This window comes from Heterobasidion irregulare (assembly GCF_000320585.1).
Source record: "Heterobasidion irregulare TC 32-1 unplaced genomic scaffold scaffold_01, whole genome shotgun sequence".
Lineage (NCBI taxonomy): Eukaryota > Fungi > Basidiomycota > Agaricomycetes > Russulales > Bondarzewiaceae > Heterobasidion > Heterobasidion irregulare.
This window is the reverse complement of record NW_009258197.1, coordinates 876,329-901,267: the sequence shown is the minus strand read 5'-3', so window position 1 is coordinate 901,267 and position 24,939 is coordinate 876,329. Positions and strand designations below refer to the sequence as shown.

The 24,939-nt window shown below is 50.1% G+C and overlaps 11 protein-coding genes across 11 annotated transcripts; 3 read left to right on the top strand and 8 right to left on the bottom strand.

The window, feature by feature from the left end:
- Window positions 1–103: 103 nt before the first annotated feature.
- HETIRDRAFT_413128 (uncharacterized protein) lies at window positions 104–1,290 on the top strand (the record flags this gene model as incomplete). The annotated part of the gene is made up of 6 exons (XM_009542446.1): window positions 104–155; window positions 316–367; window positions 427–785; window positions 850–977; window positions 1,030–1,075; window positions 1,136–1,290. The coding sequence occupies 6 exons, from the start codon at window positions 104–106 to the stop codon at window positions 1,288–1,290; spliced, it is 792 nt and encodes a 263-aa protein (XP_009540741.1).
- Window positions 1,214–3,531, bottom strand: HETIRDRAFT_456657 (uncharacterized protein). Its single transcript, XM_009542445.1, has 12 exons — window positions 3,271–3,531; window positions 3,207–3,216; window positions 3,070–3,148; window positions 2,914–3,013; window positions 2,749–2,862; window positions 2,300–2,691; window positions 2,139–2,237; window positions 1,971–2,081; window positions 1,812–1,900; window positions 1,664–1,748; window positions 1,491–1,543; window positions 1,214–1,437 (listed from the first exon to the last, which is right to left on the bottom strand). The coding sequence occupies exons 1-12, from the start codon at window positions 3,503–3,505 to the stop codon at window positions 1,422–1,424; spliced, it is 1,383 nt and encodes a 460-aa protein (XP_009540740.1). The 5' UTR covers window positions 3,506–3,531; the 3' UTR covers window positions 1,214–1,421.
- A 196-nt stretch (window positions 3,532–3,727) lies between these two features.
- Window positions 3,728–4,908, top strand: HETIRDRAFT_99194 (uncharacterized protein; the record flags this gene model as incomplete). Its single annotated transcript, XM_009542444.1, has 7 exons — window positions 3,728–3,803; window positions 3,967–4,057; window positions 4,119–4,258; window positions 4,314–4,390; window positions 4,441–4,505; window positions 4,565–4,660; window positions 4,713–4,908. 7 exons carry the CDS (start codon window positions 3,728–3,730, stop codon window positions 4,906–4,908), a joined length of 741 nt encoding a protein of 246 aa, XP_009540739.1.
- A 907-nt stretch (window positions 4,909–5,815) lies between these two features.
- HETIRDRAFT_437545 (uncharacterized protein) lies at window positions 5,816–6,974 on the bottom strand. Its single transcript, XM_009542443.1, has 5 exons — window positions 6,880–6,974; window positions 6,602–6,829; window positions 6,514–6,546; window positions 6,332–6,451; window positions 5,816–6,280 (listed from the first exon to the last, which is right to left on the bottom strand). The coding sequence occupies exons 1-5, from the start codon at window positions 6,894–6,896 to the stop codon at window positions 6,046–6,048; spliced, it is 633 nt and encodes a 210-aa protein (XP_009540738.1). The 5' UTR covers window positions 6,897–6,974; the 3' UTR covers window positions 5,816–6,045.
- A 409-nt stretch (window positions 6,975–7,383) lies between these two features.
- HETIRDRAFT_26599 (Metallo peptidase M76) lies at window positions 7,384–8,223 on the bottom strand (the record flags this gene model as incomplete). Its single annotated transcript, XM_009541971.1, has 4 exons — window positions 7,384–7,515; window positions 7,561–7,659; window positions 7,721–7,983; window positions 8,076–8,223. Coding segments are annotated over 4 exons (642 nt in total), but the record flags the coding sequence as incomplete, so codon positions are not given.
- A 1,676-nt stretch (window positions 8,224–9,899) lies between these two features.
- On the bottom strand, window positions 9,900–11,175 carry HETIRDRAFT_413123 (uncharacterized protein; the record flags this gene model as incomplete). Its single annotated transcript, XM_009542442.1, has 8 exons — window positions 9,900–9,941; window positions 9,998–10,021; window positions 10,079–10,283; window positions 10,342–10,409; window positions 10,463–10,497; window positions 10,564–10,802; window positions 10,868–10,924; window positions 10,988–11,175. The coding sequence occupies 8 exons, from the start codon at window positions 11,173–11,175 to the stop codon at window positions 9,900–9,902; spliced, it is 858 nt and encodes a 285-aa protein (XP_009540737.1).
- An 826-nt stretch (window positions 11,176–12,001) lies between these two features.
- Window positions 12,002–12,220, bottom strand: HETIRDRAFT_41255 (uncharacterized protein; the record flags this gene model as incomplete). The annotated part of the gene is made up of 1 exon (XM_009542034.1): window positions 12,002–12,220. The coding sequence occupies one exon, from the start codon at window positions 12,218–12,220 to the stop codon at window positions 12,002–12,004; it is 219 nt and encodes a 72-aa protein (XP_009540329.1).
- Window positions 12,221–13,780: 1,560 nt separating this feature from the next.
- HETIRDRAFT_307437 (uncharacterized protein) lies at window positions 13,781–15,681 on the bottom strand (the record flags this gene model as incomplete). The annotated part of the gene is made up of 4 exons (XM_009542441.1): window positions 13,781–14,230; window positions 14,282–14,840; window positions 14,893–15,044; window positions 15,094–15,681. The coding sequence occupies 4 exons, from the start codon at window positions 15,679–15,681 to the stop codon at window positions 13,781–13,783; spliced, it is 1,749 nt and encodes a 582-aa protein (XP_009540736.1).
- Window positions 15,682–16,886: 1,205 nt separating this feature from the next.
- On the bottom strand, window positions 16,887–17,568 carry HETIRDRAFT_40718 (uncharacterized protein; the record flags this gene model as incomplete). The annotated part of the gene is made up of 4 exons (XM_009542019.1): window positions 16,887–16,937; window positions 16,993–17,142; window positions 17,196–17,304; window positions 17,375–17,568. 4 exons carry the CDS (start codon window positions 17,566–17,568, stop codon window positions 16,887–16,889), a joined length of 504 nt encoding a protein of 167 aa, XP_009540314.1.
- Window positions 17,569–18,652: 1,084 nt separating this feature from the next.
- On the top strand, window positions 18,653–20,600 carry bKv1 (voltage-gated potassum channel beta 1). Its single transcript, XM_009542086.1, has 13 exons — window positions 18,653–18,804; window positions 18,860–18,900; window positions 18,953–19,038; window positions 19,097–19,207; window positions 19,261–19,346; window positions 19,402–19,454; window positions 19,515–19,569; window positions 19,626–19,680; window positions 19,732–19,767; window positions 19,820–19,892; window positions 19,942–20,086; window positions 20,146–20,339; window positions 20,401–20,600. Exons 1-13 carry the CDS (start codon window positions 18,705–18,707, stop codon window positions 20,452–20,454), a joined length of 1,089 nt encoding a protein of 362 aa, XP_009540381.1. The 5' UTR covers window positions 18,653–18,704; the 3' UTR covers window positions 20,455–20,600.
- An 839-nt stretch (window positions 20,601–21,439) lies between these two features.
- Window positions 21,440–24,909, bottom strand: HETIRDRAFT_442912 (uncharacterized protein). The gene is made up of 16 exons (XM_009542440.1): window positions 24,776–24,909; window positions 24,469–24,584; window positions 24,290–24,305; window positions 24,188–24,231; window positions 24,076–24,133; window positions 23,931–24,014; window positions 23,725–23,862; window positions 23,619–23,665; window positions 23,408–23,563; window positions 23,039–23,341; window positions 22,951–22,989; window positions 22,820–22,892; window positions 22,752–22,757; window positions 22,637–22,698; window positions 22,475–22,575; window positions 21,440–22,421 (listed from the first exon to the last, which is right to left on the bottom strand). The coding sequence occupies exons 7-16, from the start codon at window positions 23,776–23,778 to the stop codon at window positions 21,775–21,777; spliced, it is 1,488 nt and encodes a 495-aa protein (XP_009540735.1). The 5' UTR covers window positions 23,779–23,862; window positions 23,931–24,014; window positions 24,076–24,133; window positions 24,188–24,231; window positions 24,290–24,305; window positions 24,469–24,584; window positions 24,776–24,909; the 3' UTR covers window positions 21,440–21,774.
- Between the last annotated feature and the right edge of the window lie 30 nt (window positions 24,910–24,939).

The window sequence follows — 24,939 nt, the reverse complement described above, 5'->3', positions numbered from 1 at the left end:
CACGTGGCGCACCATGTTTTCGGGAATCGAGCAGACGTCGGTGGCCCATGGCAAGCAACATTCTCTTCGCAATATTCTCGAGATCTTCAAGGGATACGCCACTATGTCCGTCATAAAGCTTGTTAGCAAGGCAATGGAACGGATCGCTCCGCTGAGTCTTGCTGAAAAGTGGGATAATGCATGTATCTAATGGCTCAACGTTCGACTTGCACTGACCCTGCGCTATGTCGGCAACAGGTCGGTTTACTGTTAGGTCTCATCAAACCCATTTCCTAGCTGTAGTGATGCCCTTCTGAAGAATATGACCCCCGGCAGAAGGCCCTCCACTACAACACAGAAACTCTCGCAATGTCCTCCTCACGATCGAGTGAGTTTCTCTGCCACACTGCACTTTCACAGACCTTATCCATCATTTTCGACATACAGCCTTACGCCTCAAGTCCTTAAGGAGGCGATTGCCCTTCCTGCAGCGGCCATCATTGCATATCATCCGCCTCTGTTTAAACCACTATCCTCTTTAACCCTCGCCAACCCTTTACAAGCATCCCTGCTCTGGTGCGCAACCGCAGGTATTTCTATATACTCGCCACATACTGCACTAGACTCGGTATATGGTGGTATCAATGACTGGCTGGCGGACGGCCTCGGGGAGGGCAAGGTCGAACTCTTACATGGGGAGACGGTACCCAGTCTTGGAGGTGGAGGACGACTTGTGTGTTTGGACGAGAAGGTAAGCTTCAAGGTGTTGCAGGAGAGAGTCAAGAAATACTTGGGCCTTACCCATCGTGAGCACACTGCCCCAGAAATTTGGACTTCATCTCACCCATCTTCCTCATGCCATCCACCAAGTTCAAGTTGCTCAGGCGCCCACAAGGCTTCACAACGACGTCCAAACAATAGCCATTTGTGCTGGTTCAGGCGGCTCCGTCCTCCAGGGAATCAAGGCAGATGTCTACCTCACTGGCGAAATGTCGCATGTATGCCACTCTCTTTCTGACTGTTCAAAACCGCTCAATATGTCGGTTTCAGCATGAAGTCCTTGCCGCCGTAGCCGCGGATCGGAGTGTTATCCTCTGTAAGGAGCTTCTTAACTGCCTCTCTAGGCTATTGCTGATCACTGGACATTCACAATTAGGCGGCCATTCGAACACAGAACGAGGCTACCTTCCAATCCTGGCCAACCGACTAAGGGAAGAGTTCAGTAAATTAGACGGGGAGGGTTGGGCTTTGGCCAAGGAGATCAGCTTCCACGTTAGCGACAAGGACGCAGACCCTCTCATCACAGTGTAAGAATCGGTTGACAAACAAAATCAAAGGCGAACGGGGAGCGAAATTTCTCGTATAAGAATGGGTTGCGTCTTGGGCGACGATCGTGTATTAATGAACCGTAAATCATAGTTTCAGGGAAACTCGATTTAAATCTACCGATCCACCTCGCTACCGTAAAATCAGCATATGGGAGGAAGAGAAATGGTACAGACTTTACGCACCCAAATACAAGATCCATCGTGCCGATGATGGCGACAACATCTGCAATAAAATGCTACAGAGCATTGAACAAGGGTCAGCTGCCAGATAATGATCACATATTGCAAATGCTCTCACATCTGCAAAGAGTTAGAATTAGTAACTTTTTGGAACAGTCAGAAAAAATATAGGACTCACGTCTCATCATGAAGTCAGCTCCAGCCAGGTGCGCGAAGCCAGGTGCGCGGATCTTGCATCGATATGGGCGGTTGGTGCCGTCCCTATTCAAGTAGGTAGAAACTATAAGAGCAGCACTTACTGAATCTGGACGAAAGCACACGCACGAAACAAGGTAAACACCCATCTCCCCCTTAGGCGCCTCAATAGCAGAGTACGTTTCACCCGGTGGGACAGAGTATCCTTCACTGAAGATCTGTATTTCACATCCCGTGTGAGTATCAAAGATGAAATAAAGCAAGTTAGAGACAAAAAATAGATCTTACCTTGAAATGGTGGATGAGAGACTCCATGCTCTCCTTCATCGATGCACGAGGAGGTGGGACCAATTTATGGTCATCAACCTTGACAGGGCCGGTAGTGATTTTGTTCAAGCACTGTAGGATGTGAGTGGTGAGGGTGTCAATCAAGAGGCGAGGGTTGACCTCTCTCACCTGGTCAATGATCCGTAACGACTCACGCATTTCCTGAACACGGCAAAGGTAACGGTCATAGCAATCACCATTTTTCCCCACAGGAATATCGAACTCAACCTATACATCATCACATGCTTGAATTGGACACCATGTATTTGTGGAAAGACTCGCGGACGCACCTCGTCATACTTATCGTACGGCGCGACTTTCCTTAGGTCCCACTTGACTCCACTCCCTCGGAGCATGACTCCCGAGAAACTATAATCAAGGGCCTCCTGAGCAGTGACTTTCCCTACCCCGATCGTCCTCTGTTTCCAAATACGGTTACCGGTAATAACCTCCTCGATCTCGTCGACGCGACTGCTAAACTGTGTCGCCCATTGAAATATATCGTTGAGGAGGCCGTGAGGGAGGTCGAAGGCGACACCGCCTGGGCGCACGTACGCAGCGTGCAGACGCGCACCGGAGACGCGCTCATAGAACTCCATGAGTTTTTCGCGCTCTTCGAAACCCCACAGGAATGGCGTCAAGGCACCGACGTCCATAGCATGTGTGAGCACGGCCATCAAGTCTGTGAGGAAGCTATTCATGAACGTTAGCTCCACATGTCTAAGTCTGGGAAACATACGATTGAGGATACGAGTGATCTCGCCAAATAGAGTGCGAACCCATTTGGCACGCTCAGGTACCTCGATGTTGAGCAACTTTTCGACAGCCAGCGAGTAGCACAGCTCGTTCGTCACTACAGCGCAACATCAATACTGGATGGTGCACGGAAGAGTGTAGGACCTACTCATGGACACGTAATCCAGACGGTCAAAGTACGGCAAAGCCTGCATGTATGTCTTGTATTCAATCAACTTCTCAGTTCCTCTGTGCAGGAGTCCAATATGCTAGCAGAAAAGTGTGTTATAAAGAAGAAATGGCCAGTGAATACTAAACGTCTTACGGGGTCGGCACGGAGAATCTCCTCTCCATTGAGTTCAAGAATTAGCCGGAGCACACCGTGTGCAGCGGGGTGCTGGGGACTGTGTGGTGACAGATATTTCGCAAAATTGGGCATTATATGTCATTTTCTGTACTTACCCGAAATTGACTGAGATAGGAAAGATGAGTGAGTATCTATACCTCTGAGGAAGATAGAACTTACCTGTGAAATGCCTCATTTGGCTCTCTTTTCTCGAACCAGTCTCTGCAAGAATATCCTTCGCAGCCATCCCATGTAGATCCTCTACAGTGTGCGTGTCGAAAACATGTTTGCCCTCTGGTGTGTATGCTCCCCTGGACTCAGTTTGCTGGTACAGAGAGGAAGATGTTGAAATACAGCGTCGTGGGGCCAGATGTGAAATGCGTGGCAGCTGGCGGCGAAGGAGTGTCGAGGCCATGATGAACGATGACGAGAGTTGAGGAGCGGGTAGGCGGAGGTAGGCGGCGACGGGCTGCCCAATGACGATCAGCTGAATTCGGAGTTTCCCACGGTTTGTGTTCTCCAAACTCGAGCTTTCGCTGGTCCGACGTTGCCGCTGACTACCATCTGGTTACTGGTATGCCCTCGCTAACAAAATGGCTTTTAGCTCTCTCCTCTACTTGCGTATTCTTGAGAAGTTATGCTGCGGCAGAAGAACAACCGTGTACAGCTCACAGGGGTGGCAGGTACTATGATCTACGGCCCCTTCAGTCGAGGTAAGTTTACATCCTTAGTTGACCCTCTGCGAACTCCCCCTGTTGCCGATTCGGGTCCCCCAGCCACCCATAGAATTTACAACTAAATATGGTCAGGAGTCTAGTACAGACTATAGCTTCAAGGCTCCAGGCGGTCAAGAGTTGTTCATCAATGTTTGTAAAGGCGTCGTGCATGAGACATGGAATCCCGATGTGGCACACCCAGAAAACATCGCTGCATTTACGCGCAGAGGCCACGGCGACTTCTCTTTAGGGTGAGCTCATAGAGGACCTGACCTCCCTCAGGTCTCAGCGACTGATTTCGCCATGGTTCAGCGAAGTCAATACCACTCTACTTGTACGGGATAGGCATCCCCTTCTCATCCTGACAGGAGGATCACCGTGTACGGGTGCTGACCACCTTCGGGCTTCGACCGCTGTACGCTTCATATGTGATACGTCTGTTTTCGGATCAGGTAGATGACGTCGATGTGTGAGAACGTTGTTCCTGCAGCTTACATTTGTTCGTAGGAAAGCCTCGGCTAGTCGCACAGCTTCCGCCGAACGATGAGTCGGCGTGTGCATTCTTTATTGAATGGAGGACACACGTGGGTCGTAAATACCACATAGCTGGCACTGGTTTCTCATGTGCTATTAGTTAGCGTGTCCTACTAGCGAGCCATCAGGCTTCTGGGGAGGCCTGATCGTCGGTATGTCCATGATGTACGTGTCTTCATCGATCAGAGTCCAAGTTCTCTCATCATGCATTCAATGATACACAGCGCGCTGGTGCTTGTCATGCTTTACCTTGTCGGTGGAACGCTGTATAGGCGATATGTCCTCCAGCAGCGCGGCTTCGACCAAATCCCTCGTGTCTCGTTCTTCTCTCTTACAGACACTCTAGAAAGGATTCAATCGGTTCGCGATCAGTTCGCTGGACAACATGCGCGTTCTTGGAACAATGGAGACCGTTCTGGCCCAGGCTTCGAACGACTGCCGTCCCTTCCAGAAGAAGAGGAAGCAATTTTGGGATCAGAAAGCGACGGGCAAAGCCACGGGCATTCTTTCTCAAATGACGCCGCGCGAGAGAGTGATAGGCACGCGGGCATCCCAGGCAGCGACGTAGACACTCACGGCGTCATTCGACTATAATACCATCGCCTTCTCATGGTCTTGGAGTACTATATTTCGACGTCCCTCGGTTGTCTTTCATGTGACGTACCGTCCCGCTAGGCTTACGAACTATTGGACTACGTTGTCGAGAGCTCAGTCGATGACCGTATTTGTGTTATTCTATTCCTGCGGCAAGGGGCCTTATATACTCTACCGGTGATAATTTGCGCGCAAAGATAGGCTCTGATTATGCACGCATCCAATTGATGACGCTTGCGACCTTTATCAGACACCTTGCTTAGCTATATCCTGGATGCGCTAATGTAGACTGGCGTCCGCACATCCGGTGGATGCGGACGCAGCACTGCCCCGCTAACGAAGTGATGACTACCTTAGGCTTTTCAACGATGGCCAACAAAAAATGACAATGTTAAGGGGCGCCTCCATGCAGTCCATCTGGATTTCTCTACTATTATGTTTCTTGATCGATCCATAGCATGCCTACAGCACGCATTGTTGAATATAATAAACGCCATGCCAGTAAAGTTCGCCGTTGTTCCGAGAAGCCCGAATTAAGCTTGGGATTCACATCGGGATCCTCACTGACAACGTAAGTGTTTCAGCATTCGTGCGTCTCTTTGCTTACAAGGTCACTCCACCCCTTCGAACGGCCGTAGGTGCAAAGCCCTCCACTGAGGCTCAAAACTGCAGAAGGTACTACGAACGCGTTCGGCGAGGGTTGGCGCTTTCCCAGTTCCACTACGAAGAGAGATTTGTCAGAGGGACTGACCCAGGCCGTCCCGAAAGTGCGTAAGTCGTCAGTTGGCCTCCATTGTCCTTGACTGACGATCTCGAGTTGATCTCAAAAGTCTTGACTTACCTCGCTCCCATCGCAGATAGACTGAAGAAATCGCCACGTTCCGTAAGGCCTCTCCAAATAAATCTAGAACAGACAAGTACTAGACACTAGATACGCTATGTAGACAATATCGAACGAGTGTATCGAGTGGTATGTACGCATTCCTGCAAGGATATCGACAAGACGGTACAAAACCGAAAAGTTCAAAGAGAAGTCTCATGGGGAGAAGACCGTCTCAAAAAGTCCCAAAAAGTTCACAGTCCGAGAAGAGAAACAGACGAGACCCATCACCTATAGTGCGAAGACTGCAGCCCCGACAACTGCACCAGCGACCATTGCACCAATGGAACCAGCACTCAAGGCCTTAATGTGTGTCGCGGCGTTGAAGCTAGTCGGCGATGTTGACGATGACGCAGCAGAACCAGACGCAGAGCCAGAAGCCGAGCCCGAAAGGGTCGAGGAAGCAGCTACTGTGCGGCCAAAGGAGCTGCTACTGGTCGCAGGAGTGGTAGCGGCGCTCCCGGTGCTGAAGGATGCAATAAGTTTCCATTGACAATCATCAATCACGGGCTCTTACCCAGATGCACTGGCCGCACTCGAAGCAGAGGTAGCCGGTGCGGAAGTGCTGGATGCGACAATGCTGGATGCCGCAGCAATGGAGAAGCCTCCACTAGTTGCAATTACATCATTGATGTTGCTGAGCGTGTAGAGTTGCGTTTATTGCCTATGCGAAGCATGTAGTTGGCACCTTAGACTCACGTAATATTCACAGCCTCGAGAGTGTAACCATCACTTCCGCGGACATTAACGTTGTTGAATAAATTCTAGCTGTAAAAGCGGCACTCACCCGGGCGGAACAGCAGGGAGCTGAAGAGTCACACTACCAGCCGAACTCTGGACATTATTCGCGATGGCGAACGAATTGTGGAAGACTACGTTCGTAAGCTCCAAAGAAAATACAGACGGATCTCCAGAGCTTGTGGACCAAGAGATGGTGGTAGTGCCCCCAGAAGAAAGATTCTCCGGCGTGTTGATTGTGAGGCACGCGACGAAAGGAACAAGGGCCACAAGGACGCTGAGATGGTGAGGTCAGGTCTAGCACCCACCAAAAGGAAACATACACACCTAAGCTTAAAGAACATTTTGCGGCGGAGGCGACAGGGGGAATACGGGGGGAATGGTGAACGTGAGAGTCGTAAGCGAACAAGCGGGGCAAGTTTGCCTACTCATGTTGAGCTACCAAAAACTTATATACCCAGTCGCACGCCGTACTTCCACGTGACCGTGCCGAGGTTCTATTTGTGCCACCGTTTCCGGCCTTATTTTTAGTTCATATTTCTTTCATGTCAGACTGTTCTCGAATCACTGCCAAAAATTCGGCTGCAAGCTTTTGAGAGCTGTCGAATAGATGTTTAACATTGAGAAGTGCGGTTCGTGGAGCATATCATACGGGCATTCTCCGTCTCTAAGAGACGCTCCTGCCAAATCACCCAAGCAGTCAATAAAGGTGACCAGCCAGCGTTGGCACACCGCGTGTTTACTGGTAGGTGACCCGCGGAAATTGACCTAATAGATCTGGTGGGACGGCATGAATCAGTATGGTGCACCTAGTCCGTTCAACGTGTGTGTTACTTCGTCAAAGGGCCGTGTATCATTGAAGCAGCTTTCCCAGACCTCGTTCACAGCACGTTCCGCGGCCGTTTTGTCTAGACACGCCTCATTCGCCATAACGGCTGTGATAGCACGTCGGCGTACGCAGGCCTTAGAAATTTGTGATGGCCCTGTTAATGCACTGGATTGACAAACGGATGGCAGACTCGCCTGATGCTGCTTAGAGAAGTTCAAGATGCGGCGATCCACCTCCCTTGTCCATTTGCACTCACCACTCAGGCTAGCTGCACGAATCTGTTGGCAGAATCACTAATCAATCTGCCTTAGGTGTGTATTCATATCCATTCATGCTCACCTCGCTGCATGCGTGATGTCTCAGATCGTTCCATCTGACCTTGAACTTGACATGATCAAACATATGCACAAGTTCATGAACCATCGTATGTTCCAAGTGGTCTTTGTTGCCCAGTAAATTAGCCTGACAAAGAATGATAGCTCCGTGATCGGGCAAAAATCCACCAGTCCGAGTCTGGTCGCATGGGGAACATGGCAGATTTTCAGATTTGACGTCAACTCCGGCAAGCTTCAATTGTCGCAGCATGAAAACAACCGAAGGACCTGTAAATCATGGTTGGCATCGGAGTGAGTGTTGCCTCATATACGGTAGAACACGAGCAATAGGACGACGACGACGACGCACGAATACTGACTGTAATTTAAGAGCTCTTTCTTCCATTTCTCGCAATTGCGGCGTCCAATCTCGTTCACGCGCTCATCATGAGATATACCGTATCCCGTCAGCAGAGAGAATTCACGAGTCCATTCTTGAAAGAACCTATTGGGCGGAGGTGGGGCTGGAATGTCCACCGGGTTGATCGACTTTGGATCTGGAGACATGCAGGTAATAAAGAAAGACGTGAATGCGTGACGTGACAGTGACGTGACAAGGAAGCAGTTTCCGGCAGTTTCCAGCACGGCATGCAGAAGATGCCAAGGCGAACATGCATACCCAAGTACTCAATATCTGAGTAACACCATCCGATTCTACACACAACTATCGGAGTATGGCCTATGTTTTCTCTCTAATCAATCATGAAGTCGACGTATATTTCGTATGTTTGTCCGCATATATACTGTTCAGGCTATCTAAGAAGGGTTACACATATTTCGACTCGATTGATAGCCAGACGGGAATGGGGCACCTGCCTGGATACGTGTCGAGTACATCTGCGTCTTCCTTATTTCGCTTCTGCCAACTTTCATTGGATTCTGCAGTGTTTGTGCCGCCTACTTGAAGCCTGCCCTATACACTTCCATCCTTTCTCATCGTCGTTGCCAGTCTCACTTGACTGTTCTATGACCTAATCTGAGGAATAACCGCGCTTGTTGGCCATGTGCCAGGACCTGCTGATACCACGATGAGTAGAATCTTATGCACGGCTGGCTATGTCCCTTCTATTGGTTAGTGCTTTCTGGGTTTCGAAATCATGATTGATAGCATCATCTGTACCGTGGATCCCCTTGAATGTTGGGAGACTTCGACCCTCTTCGACCCCATCAGATAGGTTTCTTCTCAGGAATGACTGCATAATCTCCGCACCTGATCTCGCATGCCCCCGAACGAATTGCCAACTGAAAAGCACCCGCCCAATGATCAGTGTCCAAGAAGACCCAGTGTGTACATATGCTTCTCACGATTGGCCCGCAAGCCTTCGGCTTCGAATTGTGTGGATCAAGGGACTACTAATGTACTTCTCTTCGGTTCGCTCTCGCCATCCGACTCTATTGATGCCCCTTGAGTCTGTGAGTCAAGGCTCGAACTGATTCGGTGTTTCTGCGGCTTTGTTCGCAATTCAATCGATATTTGCGCATCCTGGAGGTCTGTCACAAAAACGCGTCGATTTATTCCCAGCTTTCACGGACATGGTTCGCACTCTAGCTACCTCGTCGAATTCGAACTTACCCGTGCCTATTGATGCGCGTGCTGGACGACAGACTGTTCCCGGGTTCACTGCTTCTTATCATGATATCGATGGGACTTTGCACGGTATACTGCACCGTTTTCACGACGATCAGACATCCCTCGCTAAATCCTCGACATTTCATTAATCCCAACACGCTTCGATACTGCGTTGAACGGGAGTGCCGTGAATGCCGGTCACACCCAGGGTCTCGAAGATATCTTTTTATTGATAATACGCGCAGGCCTTATTCGAAATATTGGATGAGAAGATAAGTTATCTCCGATTGTTCGCAGTCATTCGCTGAGCCTCGTTTTGCATCGTCATCAGGACACATATATATGAGCGCTGGCTAGCGTTGGAGATCCACAGGATTATGTATTCGATTACGCTGTTACGATACACCCGAAAGCACCGATGTCCTGTGGTCTGGTTTCTGAGCGCATCCCTCGCTCCATAAAAGGAACAGTCAGTCGAAACAATCTCTACAAATTGGAGTATATTTAAAAAAGGAGAGGGGACTGTATTTCGCTGGCGGCGTAAAGGAAGGGTACTCGTACAATAGCCACTTGACTACAACTTGGCAGGGTTACTCCAGTTGGGCTTGCGCTTGTGCTACAAATTCGATATACAATTCAGTGACCTAGGCCAGCAAGGGAGAAAGTACGTACCTCCGAGAACGCCTTGAGGCCCTCCTAGATTGACGGTGTGAAGCGTGCATCGCCAGTGTGTGTATCAAAATGAAGACGAACCTTGATGTTATTCCCCTTGTAAGCCCGTTTGCTTTCGGCGCTCCAGGCATGGGCGATGACTGCGCGCTCTACGTCACCATGCTGTGCGGCCAAAATTAACCCCCGCTTCGTGCTTTGCACAGCGTCTGGCGAGTTCGCCGCTATCTGCGTCGCCCATTCGATGGCCGTCTGAAGTACTCTCTCTTTTGGAACGACAGAGTTGACGCTTGCGTGTCCACATCAATCAGTTGTGAACAAAAGAGTACACAGCGCGCACAGCTTACAATCCAAAGCGCTGCTGTGCCTCCGCGGCACTGATTGTTCGTCCGAGCAAAAGCATCTCGGAGGCCAGCTGCAAGAATATCAACAATGCAATCTATTTTCAGATGATCGAGTCGCACTAACTTGATGTCCTGCTACAGCTCTCAGCCGAGGAATGACTGTAACGGAGCCAGATATTCAAATTTTCTGATATGACCGAGGCGCGCATGAATCATGATGCACACCTCCTTGGGCTGCGATGACCCCACGCTTGACTTCTGGAAGGGAAAAGACGGCCTCGTCACTGGCAATGACAAGATCGCAGTTCATTACCATCTCCACGCCTCCGCCGAACGCGCCGCCATTCACAGCAGCGAGGATCGGCTTAGAAGACACACGACGTGAGATAGAGCCGAATCCATGGGGAGATGATGCGATTCTCTCTTGTTCATCAGACTGGCCGCCTTGCTGCTTAGTGTTCCATCTACAAATGCCAAACGTGAGCAGCAACTTGATGTAGCCAGACAAGTGCCTCGTCAGCACACTGACGCTTTGAGGTCTGCGCCCGCACAAAAGGCCCGGCCTGTCCCGGTGATGATTGCCACCCTGAAGTGGGAGGCGGGAGACCATCAGCTTAGGCTTCGATGTCAGTGTGGTGTAGACAAGTACCACAAAGAAGGTTCGCTGTCGAACCAGTTGAGGCAATTTTTGATATCTGTTTCCATTTGTGGCGTCATCGCGTTCAAAGATGCTTGGCGATTCATAACAATGACAAGAACATGTTCCGCAGGGAAGTTAATTACGACCTCATCGGAGTGAGTGGGTTGTTCGACGAGAAAATCGCGTTGGGGGGTCATGGTATGAGGTGCGATCGAGCGGTGAGAAAGGGATGTTGAATGTGAATGTATTGCGGGGATTCGGTTCCTGAATGGTGTAATGCGGGGAAATAGGCGACCGGGTGCCCGATTGCCGAGTTGAGCCAGTTTTGTCACAAATTTGCAGAACAAAACAAAATTGACTGGTGATCTCTATAGCGAGCACAAAATGATGCACGGAAAGGCTCGTGAGCATGCCGAAGCCCGCTCGACGGTAGAAACGATGAACCAGGATTCAACACGCCGTGGATTTGCTTCCGGGCCGCCTATACTTGTCGCTTATAAAGAAAGCCTCGGACCGTTACCCGCTGCTACTCGTCCGGCTACAAGACTGGTACTGAGCTCCGTTCAAAAACCTGCGCTCCGAGGGTGTCCCTGATCGCGATGAAGAGTGATAGCCAGATCAACACGGAAGGAGGACCGGAACGGATCGCATCGATCAGACTTCAGCTGACTCGGGAGTCGGAGATTGTGGGGAACACAAGATATCTTGATGGTCGCAAGGAACATGAAACAAGACGACGACGACGATACGATAGCATGATATAGCATGATACAGTGAAAACGATAAAACTCTCCTACAGGGTCCAACAGCCCTACACCTCCTACATTACACACTGACTGTCGAATAACGCCCTACCCTCCTCCAAGGCGTGTGAAATACGATGCGGATGATGGTGGTAGTACACAGCAGAACAATGGTCGTGAAACAATCGATGTGGGAAAGCCTGTGGCCACGGTTGAGTATCCGCAGTAAGTGGAAAAAAGATTGAGAACTCACGAAGGACGAGAAACGGGTACAGAAGGCCTAGTGCCTGCGGAAGGGGCATGTAGGAGAGTGAGCCCCGCGCCAACCGCAGTGGCAGCATTGCGGAGAGCTGAAGTTCGCGAAGGGATGTTCGTCACTGTCTACCTTGGTGACAGAGTGGAGGACCGTGGGTGTAGCGGACAACTTGTGCGAATGGCACATGGAGGGCGAGGGTGATGCGGAGGCAGCGACGGAAGACGCGGATGAGGAGGAGTGCATTGTGAGGTTGATGGAGATGTCAAGCTGGTTATGATGGGTACAGAGCGAGTTGGAGATGGGAAGGGAGGGGAGGAGAGCGTCCACCTTTTATGCACATCTCGGAGTCGGGATGAAGTGGTGACGTCTGGAAAGGGAAGGAGGACAAGTGTTGTGGTCAATTCATGGCCTGTCTGCCGGGTCGCCCTGATAACGCACATTTGTCCGGATCGGACACATCAATCCGTTTATCTATCCCGAAAAGGAAGTCGCACCATTGACGCTCAGGGTCCACCACACAGGAACAAAGCAACGTCTTCCCTTACACCAGCACACGGCGCTGCTGGTGGCGCCGCCTGTTTCGTTTCGTTTCCAGTCTACTGTCTCATGGCCTCATGTCGTCCGCTGCGCACCACGACGTCTCCATTCTCTTGGCCCGCACCACAAAAACCAGATGTGTCCTAAACATGCCGTTGCCACGAGCGGACCTCGGGTCCTGTAGCGCACATGTGCCCGAAAATCGGTGGAGCTGTGTCCTATTGTCCTCCGCCTAGTTTTTGCCACTGCGGATCAGTCTGCCGTCTTCCGCTCCGAGTCTTCCAACATTCACTTTCATCGCATGGTCGCCAGTCAAAAGCAGTGCATATATCTAGATATATCTTGACTAATATGTACGTAGTATCCTGATGATTCATCGCATCTGCCACAGGCCATTACTTATCGCCGATGGCGGCCGTTTAACATCGACACGAACTATCGATTCCCGGAGGGAATGATCGATTGCAGTGGCATTCGCAAAAAAAAACCCCCGTAGTGTACTTACCGCTCGATCGAGTGAAGAGTCTCTCGATTGAGCGCCCTCATAAATCTTGTCGCGGACTTCAATTAGCAGCGAAACGCAGTTGGCGCTGAGAAGTCGTGGGCCTCGCCACCAGACTCAATGCAATATAACAGCGGGTGCGATCCTGCGACTCACATCGCAACACGCAGCAACAGCCCGTACACCTACTGTACTGATCTAGCGCTTACATCCCACTGAAGAGAACGTGTCTGGGGTTCCGGAAGGGTATAGATGAGATCTGCGATTCGTTTCGTGAGGACGCCCGATCGTGAAGAAGCTTACCGCGCACAAAATACGAGAGCACATAGACTGCTTAGCTCCTCATGGGTGTTTGGGTCCCTTGTGGGGATCTTGTGGAAGCGGCCAGAGACTTTCATCAATCCAGGCTTTGCTAGGACTCGACCAGCAGACCTGCCTCGCCAAGGCTAGCATTCGGCTCAAGGAAGTGAAGTTCCTTTGTTGCGAACAGTTAAACGAGACTGTATTGATCCCGACTTCGTCGGAAAACACGCCGTCGGAGAAGTGTTCGGTGGGTAGTCAGTGACAGGTGCATGATCGGTGAACGCTCGACGGGCTCGACGCGTGGCAGCCCAGTGTCTGATGTGTGTTAGTCGTCTGACATCGATCTTTCAAAAAACGACAACATATGTCTACAGATATATGATTGAAATGGTATACACTAGAACCAGATGAGCCAGACCACGCAGTGTTGGGACATCGAAGAGCGTTACATAAAACACACCTCATGAGCCCCTTTGTTTCCGTTTGGGTGCATTAGCATACCATTCTGGGACCTGGTTGGCTTTCGGGACTGCTCTTCTCCTTAACTCCTTGATCTCCATTTGCTCTTCGAGTTCTCTCTGCTTCTGCTGTTCTTCTTTCTGTCGTTCAATCTCCATTTCCTTTGCCCTCCTGATCTCCTCGAACTTCTCGCGTTCCTTGGCTCTCGTTTCGGTACTGAGCCCGAGAGGTAATGGGACAGTAGGATTGATATGCTCCTTCCTAATCGCGGCTAATTCAGATTGCGCTGCGTGCAGGGACCTGAAATCTGGGATCGACGGGCCACGATGACGCTCCGAGCGTCTTGTAGGCACGCTCGATTGGAAGTCCAATTTCCGCGCTTCTATCCGCGCGTCCGATTCGAAGCGGAAAGCGATCGGCTTGGTGAGTTTCGCGGGAGGCAATGCAACGGACTAGAACGACCTCATAAGATTTATAAACATACATGAGGCACATTGACTTACAAGTCTGCTCGATTTGGTCGCTGGGCCAGGCCTTGAGGTGGACGAATTCTCGTCGCGTCGCTTGTCAGCGGCCCTTGAACGCCTCGCGTCGCTGGAGCTGGAAACATGCAGAGTTCTGGAAGATGTCGAGGCGCTCCGATCTTTCCTCAGCGATGTCCGGCGCCCCTGCTGAGTGAAATTCCTTGCTGCCGGCGGAGCTCTGGTCAGACGCTGAGAAGAAGCGTTGAGTTCAACCACGTTCCTTGCGAGAGACAGCTGGAGGGTCTTGATACGTTTCGATCGTCTTTCATTCGAAATTTTATCCGCCGGTTTTCCCATGTCCCTTGCTTCAATAGAATGCAGCGAGGGAGATATGGAACGTTTCATGGAAGTCCTCATAGGCGATGGTGGCACGGCCTGCGTTGACAGGACTCCTTCGGAACCTTTGCGAGGTGACAGTTGAGAGAGGGTGAGCGGTCCCTGATCGCGTGCACCGACACCTGGACGAGGACGGTCGGGTGACTTCGGCAGACAGTGAGGAACGGGCGCTAATTCGGGCTGCGGGACCGACTTGAAGTACCTAAGAAAAAACGTGAACAAAGACGCCCGTCTCGATCGACAAATAGTCTTACGTTCTCTCGTTGAGTAGCCTGCTACTGCTACCTCCAGTGCTTTGTGTGTCAATACCGTCGCATGCAACTTCCCCATTGGACGGAGAGGGTTTCGATAGCGTATGGGATACAAAGCTGGATGGAAACTCGATGGGCCCTGTGTCCGTGCGAGACTGAGGGAGGTGTAAGCACAACAAGTGAAAGACGTAAATGAATACCCACATCTTGTAGTTCAGACGCCCTTTCCTCGCTGTGCAATCGATGGCCTTCCGGTGGTTCAGTTCTCGTCTCGTCCGGTCGTCTCTCGCCCGGCCTAGTGGGAGCTCCACGGATCGAATCGGCACCGCTATTTCTTCGCAGCAAGCTATCCGCTTCCAGTTCCAGGTTGCCGAATCGACTAGTGCTCCACGCGTCGGGGGTAATGTGGCTATTTGTAAGTTTTGATCGCGTAGGGCGGGCCTTAGTATGTGCGCGGCCTCCGATACGCAAAGGAGATGTCGGGAGTTTCGGCGATACAGCATTCGAGACATCTGGGGGTGCAAAGGTCGATGTCAGAGCGTCCTGTATGTCGGAGGTCAGTTTCCGCTGTGGCGTCAGCTGGTCAAGGGTCAAAGGATCTTGGGCGGAACACCGTGTGGGTGGGATGGGAGTTTCGAGGCTATCATCAAATCCAAGAAGGAATGCCTTGCTGTCTTCATCCATCAATCTCTCCTCGAAGTGGCCATCGGAAGGCATTTGGAAAGTAATAGATGTGTCGGAAACATCAGGTAGATGACGAACACTGATTTCTGCATTCGAGATATGTGACATATTGGTACTACAGGAAATCCAACGTATAGATGAGTCATTCATACACACTGATATCCACACAGACACACACCTGGTCGTGGATGCAAGTGGACCTCTGTTGATTCAGCGCAAGAGTGACCAAGCGTGAGTGAACACAAGCCAAACTCATCATAAACAACAGCCACCATCGCGACGCGAGAATCACGTGAGGTCACTGGTTCTCCTTCTCCCCACACTGCGCGCTGAGCCTGAGGATTTCCATGAAATCTTTGTGGAAAGACCTTCAGCAAAGACAAAGATTTTACTCAATACTATCATTTCATCACAGTCTACATTAGACGATTCTTCGAATGGTTTTACAATGAATTACCTCGGAAAATTTTAGCGCTGATATTCCTTGACCACTCTCCAAGGTCTCGAGTGCGTGTTGCGTTTTCGAGCATTCTCCTTCTCGTGAGTCCATGGTGATTTTACTCAGTACATCCCAGACTACTCACTTATATCGAATCGTGACGTCTGACTAGACTCGATCAATAACCCTCCCTCCCCCCTTTCTTCATAGGATTGGTATCGATACCCGGCATAGTCTCTATCTATGCCGACGGCTAATGGCATCACTGTGACTCGCGCCCTCCGCACAGGAGAAAGGAACGCTCAACGATGGGGTAAGCCTGCACAGCGGTCACAATTTCATGGCATCCTTCAGATATGCATGTTTATCTTCCTGGCATTGCCACAGTCCGTTTAGAAATGGGCCTGAATCTCCAACGGTCGTTGAGCCAATATGTAGGAAAGTTCGTGAGATTCATAACGTCATGATTACTATTCACGATATTCTCTGATAGTGGCTGCGCTTCTGGAAGCCCAATCATATTCCAACAGGTCAGCCTGGCTTCAAGCTTCAAGGCGCATTGAGGACCTGCTGTAGGACTCCGCCTTCTTCGCATGTCCTTGTTTGTGCCATATTAAGTTTTTGTAGAAAATGCCTTTGAATATGCGCATCAGTTCCTCGAGCGGATGACTCTGAACATCTGCATTATAACGTATACATCTGTTTTTGTTCAAATGAGTTTTAGAGCGCTTGCCCAGTCTGCGTCATCGAGTGCAAGCGCGACTTCGATACCTAGATTGCCACCGCTTCTTGGGCGCGAACTGTGTTTGAAAAAAAAACCCTCGAATAACGTACATGCAGAATACATATCAAGAGTACGCGCTATATGTATCGATCAGTCATCACTAACGGTCCCGTCGATGAGGTATAACACCCCATTGGATGCCTAAAGGTGGATGGTGAGAGATGCAGCTGAAACGAATGAGAAGCACTCGGCGCACCTCCTTCATCTCCAGAATTCGGACATCACCATTGAGCAGCACTCGGGCCCATTCAGGAGCGGTCGCCCCATCATCAACTTCTGTGAAGGTGACGTACTTTCCCTCGATAAGGGTAGGGTACGTGTGACCAAGGAGTGATATGGGAGATTCCTAGACGAACATATGGGCACCAGATCAAGTGTTCATGGGAACACGGCACATACTGGGATGATGTGAAGTGAGACCCATTTCTCGACGTTCTTTTTCGAACGAGAATCGAACTCTTGTTCTGAGATCTCGATACCGTGTTCGACAGGTGACGGATCCTGGTGTCTGAGTTCCGAAAACGACCGGGAGACTCGTCAAATCATGCCCAGAATCGCTTCAGTGTGAGACAACTCACGGCTTCTTAGCGAGCGCCATTACAGCTTTGTTTGTTGGCACAAGTATTGTATTCATTGCCGTCTCATCCGAGAATAGGCTATTCAAACCTGTTTCCCGAGCGTAGGAGAAGAAGATGGACGCTGAGCGCTCGATCGTAAGCAAATCGGCAAGTGTGGGCTGAGCGTGTTGCAGCGATTCGACGATCTCTGACATTCTGGTTACTGGAGAGACCACAAACTGATTGTCCAGGGCAGAATGCACTGATAACGGGAGCAGGAGCAGAGCAAACGAAAAGAACCTCATCGTTCTAGGTGAAGGAGCACCACTTCTCACGTTGAAGGTATCACTCTACCGGAAGACGCCGAAGCTGGCCCGAACTGGCATGTGTGCGCGAAAACGTGCAGCCAGGTGTTGAAACGCAACCTCCTTCACGCGCAACAGCGTCTCCTGTCCTCCGCGCGCTCCATATACGGTTTTAACCTCTGATATCGATAATGCTCATATCTAAAATATCTAAACGTGTTGACCATGTGTGGGACTACGGTGTCCTTCCAGCACATCCCCGCAATGCATCTATCACTGCAGCGCAGGCCTTGCCCTCAGCACCAAGTCTTGGATGAGGACGTGTCCAAGATGTCGATGTTTTCTCGGGCGCTACGGACAACAACCTCCTTGAGTTTATCGCAACACAAAACCAGCACGACGATGATATCCTTGCACAGCGCTCAGGTGTACTTCGAGCCTCTACATCCGACTCTTGCTGTCCGGCGACAGGGATAAGTATAGGCATCACTGCCTTGGTTTTCTACGCATCGATGAATGCATCCCTGTGAACACCTGCGGTGGGTACGATGTTGGACCTTTACATTTTGGGGAAAGTTTGTGTGCCGGGAGGAAGCATCAAAGGCAGATCGACGGGAGTTATGCCCGGGCACAGAGAAGTATAGCGTCCCGGGGGCTTGCGACTCATGCTCACGCATCTCCAAAAAAAAACGTTCTACTTTCAGATTTCGCGGGGAACGTTCAGCAAATCGGTGACCTCAGCTAGCTTACGGGAAAGCAGCATCTGTGTTAACTTGAGACCTTGAGATCTCCGACTTTCCATGCTTGCTTCTGACTCTAGTTCTTCATCTATCCCCACCACCGAACGTCGCTCAGAGAACATGTATGTCTCGCTTCCAGAAAACTATCTTTAGTCATCTCGGTGAGAGTCAAGTGATCACGCAACTTCACGCAATCATGATTGCGGTCCGCCACCCGCCACAAATGAAGTAGATGCAGAATCCTCGGTGATCCGCTATATATTAACATCTCTCGAGTATTTCGCGCATTCTCATACCTTCCCAACCATGTCTCAACCCGTAAAGTTGGAGTTTCAACCAAAGAACATGCCCTTCAGGACGTTGGGATCTAGTGGGCTACGCGTTCCTGTATTTTCATTAGGAGGCTGTAAGTCGACCCCCCTATGTTTTTCTTTGTTTTCGAAACCTATCGTGAAGTATAGGGTTGACTATCGGAGGGACTGTCTTTGGTGACCCTGTTAAGGTATGCTCGATTCAGTGCGAATATCTTGGTGACGTCTCTAACAGATGAACAGGAAATAATCAAAACCGCTTTCGAAAATGGAATAAACATGTTCGATGAAGCTGAGAATTATGCCGATGGTCAATCAGAAATCGAGATGTGAGTGTCCCTCGGCTGTACAACGCAGACTCTTGTTTGTGAACTTTACTTCTTTCAGGGGACGAGTGATCAAAGAACTCGGTCTGCGCCGAACTGATCTTGTCGTCACCACAAAGCTGTTTTGGGGTTCGGAGAGGGGACACAACCATATGGGTCTCTCGCGGAAACAGTGCGCACCGGAGATTTTGTCAACCGTCCTCTACTGAAAGATATCCGCAAAAGCATAATTGAAGGCACAAGGGCATCTTTGAAGCGGCTCCAGTTGGACTATGTCGACGTGATTTTTGCTCATCGACCTGACCCTACAAGTACGTTTTTGTTCGTTGTAGATGTTTCGATCTCCTTTATCTTCTATCGTCCTAGCTCCTATCGAAGAAACCGTTCGCGCGTTTCACTGGGTCATTGAACAAGGACTGGTGCGTCGTGCCTTGACTTTATGTGCTACATTATAGGTTGGAAATTCATCATGACTTAAGGCGTTCTATTGGGGAACTTCCGAGTGGTCCGCTCGTGAGATAGAGGAGGCACACCGTATGTGTACCTTTGAAATTGACTTGATGTTCTCATTTCATCCAGAGAACCCGTAGATGTTGCTGAACTGTACGGATTGCATGCTCCCGTTGCCGAGCAGTGTATGCATAAGTCCGTATTATCGACCTCTGAAAGATCTTTCTCCTGATGTCCCCTTCTTAGCCTCCTTGACCGTGAACGCGCGGAGGGCGAATTCGAGTGCGAACCATTTCTTCGTGAATGTCCTATGATGATCTGATTCACCGTCCAGTCCTTTATACAAGAAGTACAACCTTGGAACGACTGTGTTCTCCGGATTGGCAGGCGGCATCTTGACGGGCAAGGTACGATCCTTGAGTATTCGGCCCTTGCAACGTATCTCACAGGTAATAGTACAACGATGGCATACCCGAAGGATCTCGCTACGACTTGAACAGTGATGACGAATATATCAAGTCAAGAGTTGAATTCCTGCAATCGGAAGAAGGGAAGCGCCAAATCACTGCGGTGAAGGAATTGTCAAAGATCGCTGAGACTGGTACAATCTTCGACTCTATATCGATATACGCGGTTCGCTTACGATGTGCGTCTCTACAGAACTCAACTGCAAAGTTTCGCATTTGGCTCTGGCTTGGCTCGCAAAAAACCCTAACACCAGCACGGTCATATTGGGCGCCTCCAGTCCAGAGCAGGTCCTTGACAACCTCAAAGCTCTCGAAATTATTCCGAAATTAACCCCGGGGATTCTCGAAAAGATTGAAACGATCGTGAATAACAAGCCTGGTCCCCCGGTGCGGTCTATCTCCTTTCCCCCCGAACCAGCTCGTTTATATAGTTCTACTCGGTTCGCAGTCGACGTATGGTAGACCGGATCTAGACGTGCACGGCAGGCGATGGTTTGCTTGAGATGATTGAAAAGATATCTTAAAGGTATAGATTTAATCATGCTCATCTGCGGATGGAGAGAGGAATAAATTGTGTTCTATGTCGATCGACATTGTCGGACGCACCTGTCGGCCAATTCTACCATTGGTGTGTGTTTCGCTCAGACCTTTTACTCTTCAGACATAAGGACTACCACCCGTTCACAGAAAGGCGTGTGTGTGCAAGGCTAGTCAGATACTCGATTCAGCTCATTGCGATCAGGCCGATTGAGGCTTCACAAAGTTATCCATCAAAAATTCCAGCGATCATGCATGATCGATTGTTGAAGGCCTTGGGGCCTCTGCTTGGCAAGCTAGACGTGAATTGGATATATGTCATGTAAAAGATGAAATAAGCCTTCTCATAAGCTTTCTAATCGCAGATTGAATAGGCCCTGTCATCCTGCTCGCAATTTGGGGCGGGCGCATTGAGCCTTTTCATGCGATTTTGACATGTCGGGATTTTCCATGCCATGCGGGCTGCCTGATGGAGAATCGTTGAACGGGTGGGGTCGTGTGCCGGCGGAGGACACATGTGCACGGTTGCACGAGTCCGTCATGAGTTCTGAACATATTCGAATGACAGGGCTTCGCATCTTCCAGGGGGGCGAACCTTATATCGGCGCATCGTTGCCCGTCCATCTGGTATGTGGCCACCAATAATGACCAAGGACCCCATTCTTCTCGTTCATCCCTTTGCGTCGCTGATGCAGGGGTGACATGCTGCCCAATGCATCCAGTGACATCTACTTTTCTCGCTTCCAATACCAGTCACATCACTCTGTCAATCCCGGCGATAACAACATCGACGGTGCCGGTGACGCCTAGACACAGTTCTGAATTCAAAAAGCGACGCTTGACCGCGGGCCCCAGAGCTTGAGAATCGAAACGCGTACTGAGTACTCAGTGCTTGAGGGTCGGCCTTCCAGTCCTTCCATTTCCGTACGCTGAACAGGAATCGGTCAAGTGCCCCGGTAGACTAACAATCTACAGACGCTCCATTATGTGAATGGACATCTGTCAGTTGACTCCCCGCCCTGTTCGTGGGTGGACTCCCGTCCAATCAGAGAAAAGGGAGTACTGATCCACATACATCAATAGTCCATCAACAAAGCTGAGTTAGACAACGAAAGCGAAGCGAAAACCAAGAACAATGATAATTAGCGTAGGGATGGCGGAGTACCATAATCATTTGCCAGGTCCGATGGAAGGAAGGGAAGGTGTAGTCCGGAAGAAAGAAGAAAGGAGGAGAGTCCGACGTTCAAACGTTCAATGATGGGATAAGCGTCAATGTAAAATAATATTATCCCAGAGTGTTCCTCATCTTGGTGTCAGGGAACTCGCCACTAGAGACACGCGTCATCCTTCCTTGCTCATCCGTAGTCGAGACCATCATACTTATCCTTCGCGACCCTGTGTCTGTTGCCCTGAGGGACCTACTACCGGCATCGGGGGAAAGGCCTGCAAGCTGTTGGGTTGACCTCCTCGAGCGGTTGACAGACAATTCGTCACGATCGAAGTAATCATCTGGCGTACGGGCATGCGGGGAAGTCGAGTGCGAACGTAAGAGAGGAGACGACATTATCGGGGGCGTCAATATGGGCATGGGCATAGGCACAAGCCCAGCCGAGAATGGTATGGAAGCAGCGGCAGGATTGAGGTTCCCTGATCTGCCTGTGGTCCTGATCCGTAATGGCGGGGCCCTAGTACCCTCTGGGTCTAGGAGCTTCTGGAAAGCGAGTAGGCACGCGAAGGCGTCATTCCCGGAGTTGTGAAGTGCGTAGTCAACGGGAAGATTCAGGGAAAGGAGAAGGCTCGAAAGGGGGATGGTGGAGTTGGGTTGACGAGGTTGACCGGTCTTCGCGTCTAACATTACACCTCTTTTACCTGCCCGAAATAGCGATTTTTCGAAAGCGTTGATGTCAAGAACCACGACGTTGTGAGGTATCTCTATGGATTGGAAGTTATTTAAAGCAGTTTTGCCTCGAAGGAGATGCGCGCACTGATTTTCATTTCTTCCATCCGACGAAGGTCTTCCGTAGCTGATTGAGTCACAATGACAAGATTGTTGACAAAAGTCTCCGAATCGGGACTAGCCATGCTACTGCAGATAGCACAGCGCTTCAGCGCCCTTCCGCCCAAAAGACATGTCAAGGAAATGCTACCTGATCACTGCCTGTATAATTTGTGGCAGCTTGTCCTTGGGAACGATTTGACTTTCACCGAACTCGCGGGAAGAACTCAGTGTGCAAGTGACCATATGTATGAGTCGCTACTTACTGCGTACTGCGAGGGAATCCGACGATTAATATAGTTGTGCATCAATGAACAACGGAAGCAGAATTTACCTGCCAAGGGTAATTTGGAGTGTTGCGATTTCGGATCTTGTCCACGTATTCGCTAACTATATAATGCCCTTTTCTAGAGGGTGAATGAGTTAGCGTCGGAAGTATCGATCATGAGAGACACAGTTACTGACCGATAATTATCATCGGGCACTGGCGGCCAGGCTCCCAGCCTGACGATACGTGAGCTTATTGCTAATGACGACTACTATAAAAACTCACGTGTCTAGATGACCACATCGTAGCGCTGCATATCCCCACTCGAGCACAGATGACGCGTTCCTCTCCGAGCACTCAAAATCAATAGCCAAATAAGATTTGTCCTTTCTTTGCCACATATCCCGTATGGCCCGTGGATCTCCGTTCCTGACGCGTACCTTAAGCGCAGCAAGAACGGCTGCAGGTAGCGTAGCGTGCAGCTTCTTGTACGTCGCATAGTCGGAGACAGTGCGTGAGTGTCTCTGATGAGTCTCGAATGCGTCGACTTTGAGCATGTTGTCAACAAGGGGTAGCGTCTCGCCGAACCTGGCCACATATTTCCAATGAGTCCGAATGCAGAACGAACAGGAATCATTGCAGATCAATATATACCTGGTTTTGATCATTTTGAGAAAGGCTCCGATTGAGGACATTCGCGTAACGATGTGCGCTCGTCCTGTTAGGGCATCTGTGATTGTGATGACAGGCCAAGAGAAGGACAAAAAGTCCTCAAATGTGTTGAACAGGTGCCCCCACGTGCGGTCATACCTACGACGCTGATATATATGTGAGTGATACGTGGACGATAACGCACTAGACTGACCATGGAATGCTGTGTTGCTGGAAGTATCCCATATAAGCGGTGTACACCTGCCATGACAAACGCTGCGTCAGAACATTCTGAACAGCTCGACGCCAGCTCGACATACGGATTGGAGGTCATACTCCCATCCTCGGATGTCTACCAAGTTGAAATCTGTCATTTCGAGTCGTGAAGGTCGTTAGGTATATCAGCCGGACTGAATATCAGAAACCACGTCCCCGGGGGCGTGGTAGTGAACGGAGGACTTCAAAGGGGACAAAAGCGTAGTTAAGAACGATTGAAAGATAACGGACGACGCCAGGCTAGACTCGCCCGAAGCGCCATCCGTCTACGGTGACGGGATCGCCGAAAAGTCGAGCTCAAGCGTGGAAGCCTGCCGGAACCGCTAGTTATCGCCTGTTTCGCTCGGAATCCCGGATTACAACACCGCTTCGCTTCAGACGTTCATTAGGCTGACCTCATGATGCATGGTCGTGACAGCCCACAGTTGTACACCCTTCATGATACTTCTTGCCCTGACGTTCGTTGTAGGCCATGTGTGACTCAGAGGCTCAAATTTAAGATCTCACAACTGCGTCCACAATACACCCACACATCGTGAGATCAAGAATGTCTAGGACAGCATATGGGATTAGAAGATACATTTGCATAAGATTGACAGTATAAATTACAGAAAACGACGTTAACCTATGGGCGAGGATATCAGCGATCGCATGAAATCAAAAATGAGAAAATACGACATGTTTCAGAGACTTGAATGATTTCCGAAGAAAACAATCATTGTGCGTGAACACGTCAAGGTTTTGCAAAAGGTTTACATCTTGAAGCAAAAGAACGGAACGAGGCTTACCTGAGCGATTCTGAGCCTTGCCCTGTACTAACGCTGGTAGAGAAATGGCATTACAGGCGAGGCCTACCTTCACGATGTTCTGTGGTAGAAAATAGGATGGGGCAATGTAGTGAATACTGTTGAAGTCATCAGTAAACGATGTCAAAACTAACTTAATGGGATGAATAAAATTCAGGAAAAAATCGCGTTCGTCTCATGTTGCCAAAAGCATCGAAGTGAGCTGAGTTATACGAAGTTGTGTCATCAGGTAGAGGGAGCAAGGGAAAAGAAAGCCGTGTAGAAATGCCAAATAATAAGAGAAACATACCCTCCTCTCCAGCTACACCACGATCACCTGAAACGATAGCTGGATAGACCGATGGGGGGAAGCATGGCAGCGGGGGAGGCGGAGGACTTGGACGAACGAGGGGAACGAAAGCGAGGGCGGACTTCTGGAATACCCCCGAATTGGAAACCGCTGTAGGGTTCCTA

Excerpts from the sequence above, each read along its gene's own strand:
- bKv1 (XM_009542086.1), top strand. The coding sequence starts at position 18,705 with ATGTCTCAACCCGTAAAGTTGGAGTTTCAACCAAAGAACATGCCCTTC. Across the intron at positions 19,570-19,625 it reads TGAGATAGAGGAGGCACACC|ATGTTGCTGAACTGTACGGA; the intron begins GTATGTGTACCT and ends GAGAACCCGTAG. Across the intron at positions 19,681-19,731 it reads GCCGAGCAGTGTATGCATAA|CCTCCTTGACCGTGAACGCG; the intron begins GTCCGTATTATC and ends TCCCCTTCTTAG.
- HETIRDRAFT_456657 (XM_009542445.1), bottom strand. The coding sequence starts at position 3,505 with ATGGCCTCGACACTCCTTCGCCGCCAGCTGCCACGCATTTCACATCTG. Across the intron at positions 2,238-2,299 it reads CGTACGATAAGTATGACGAG|GTTGAGTTCGATATTCCTGT; the intron begins GTGCGTCCGCGA and ends GATGATGTATAG. Across the intron at positions 1,544-1,663 it reads CTGACTTCATGATGAGACGT|CATTTTATTGCAGATGTTGT; the intron begins GAGTCCTATATT and ends AATGCTCTGTAG.
- HETIRDRAFT_442912 (XM_009542440.1), bottom strand. The coding sequence starts at position 23,778 with ATGACAGATTTCAACTTGGTAGACATCCGAGGATGGGAGTATGACCTC. Across the intron at positions 23,666-23,724 it reads GGGAGTATGACCTCCAATCC|GTGTACACCGCTTATATGGG; the intron begins GTATGTCGAGCT and ends TTGTCATGGCAG. Across the intron at positions 22,576-22,636 it reads ATTATACAGGCAGTGATCAG|TAGCATGGCTAGTCCCGATT; the intron begins GTAGCATTTCCT and ends TGCTATCTGCAG.
- HETIRDRAFT_437545 (XM_009542443.1), bottom strand. Across the intron at positions 6,547-6,601 it reads CTCCCTGCTGTTCCGCCCGG|TGATGGTTACACTCTCGAGG; the intron begins GTGAGTGCCGCT and ends TGTCCGCGGAAG. Across the intron at positions 6,281-6,331 it reads AGTGCGGCCAGTGCATCTGG|CACCGGGAGCGCCGCTACCA; the intron begins GTAAGAGCCCGT and ends TGCATCCTTCAG.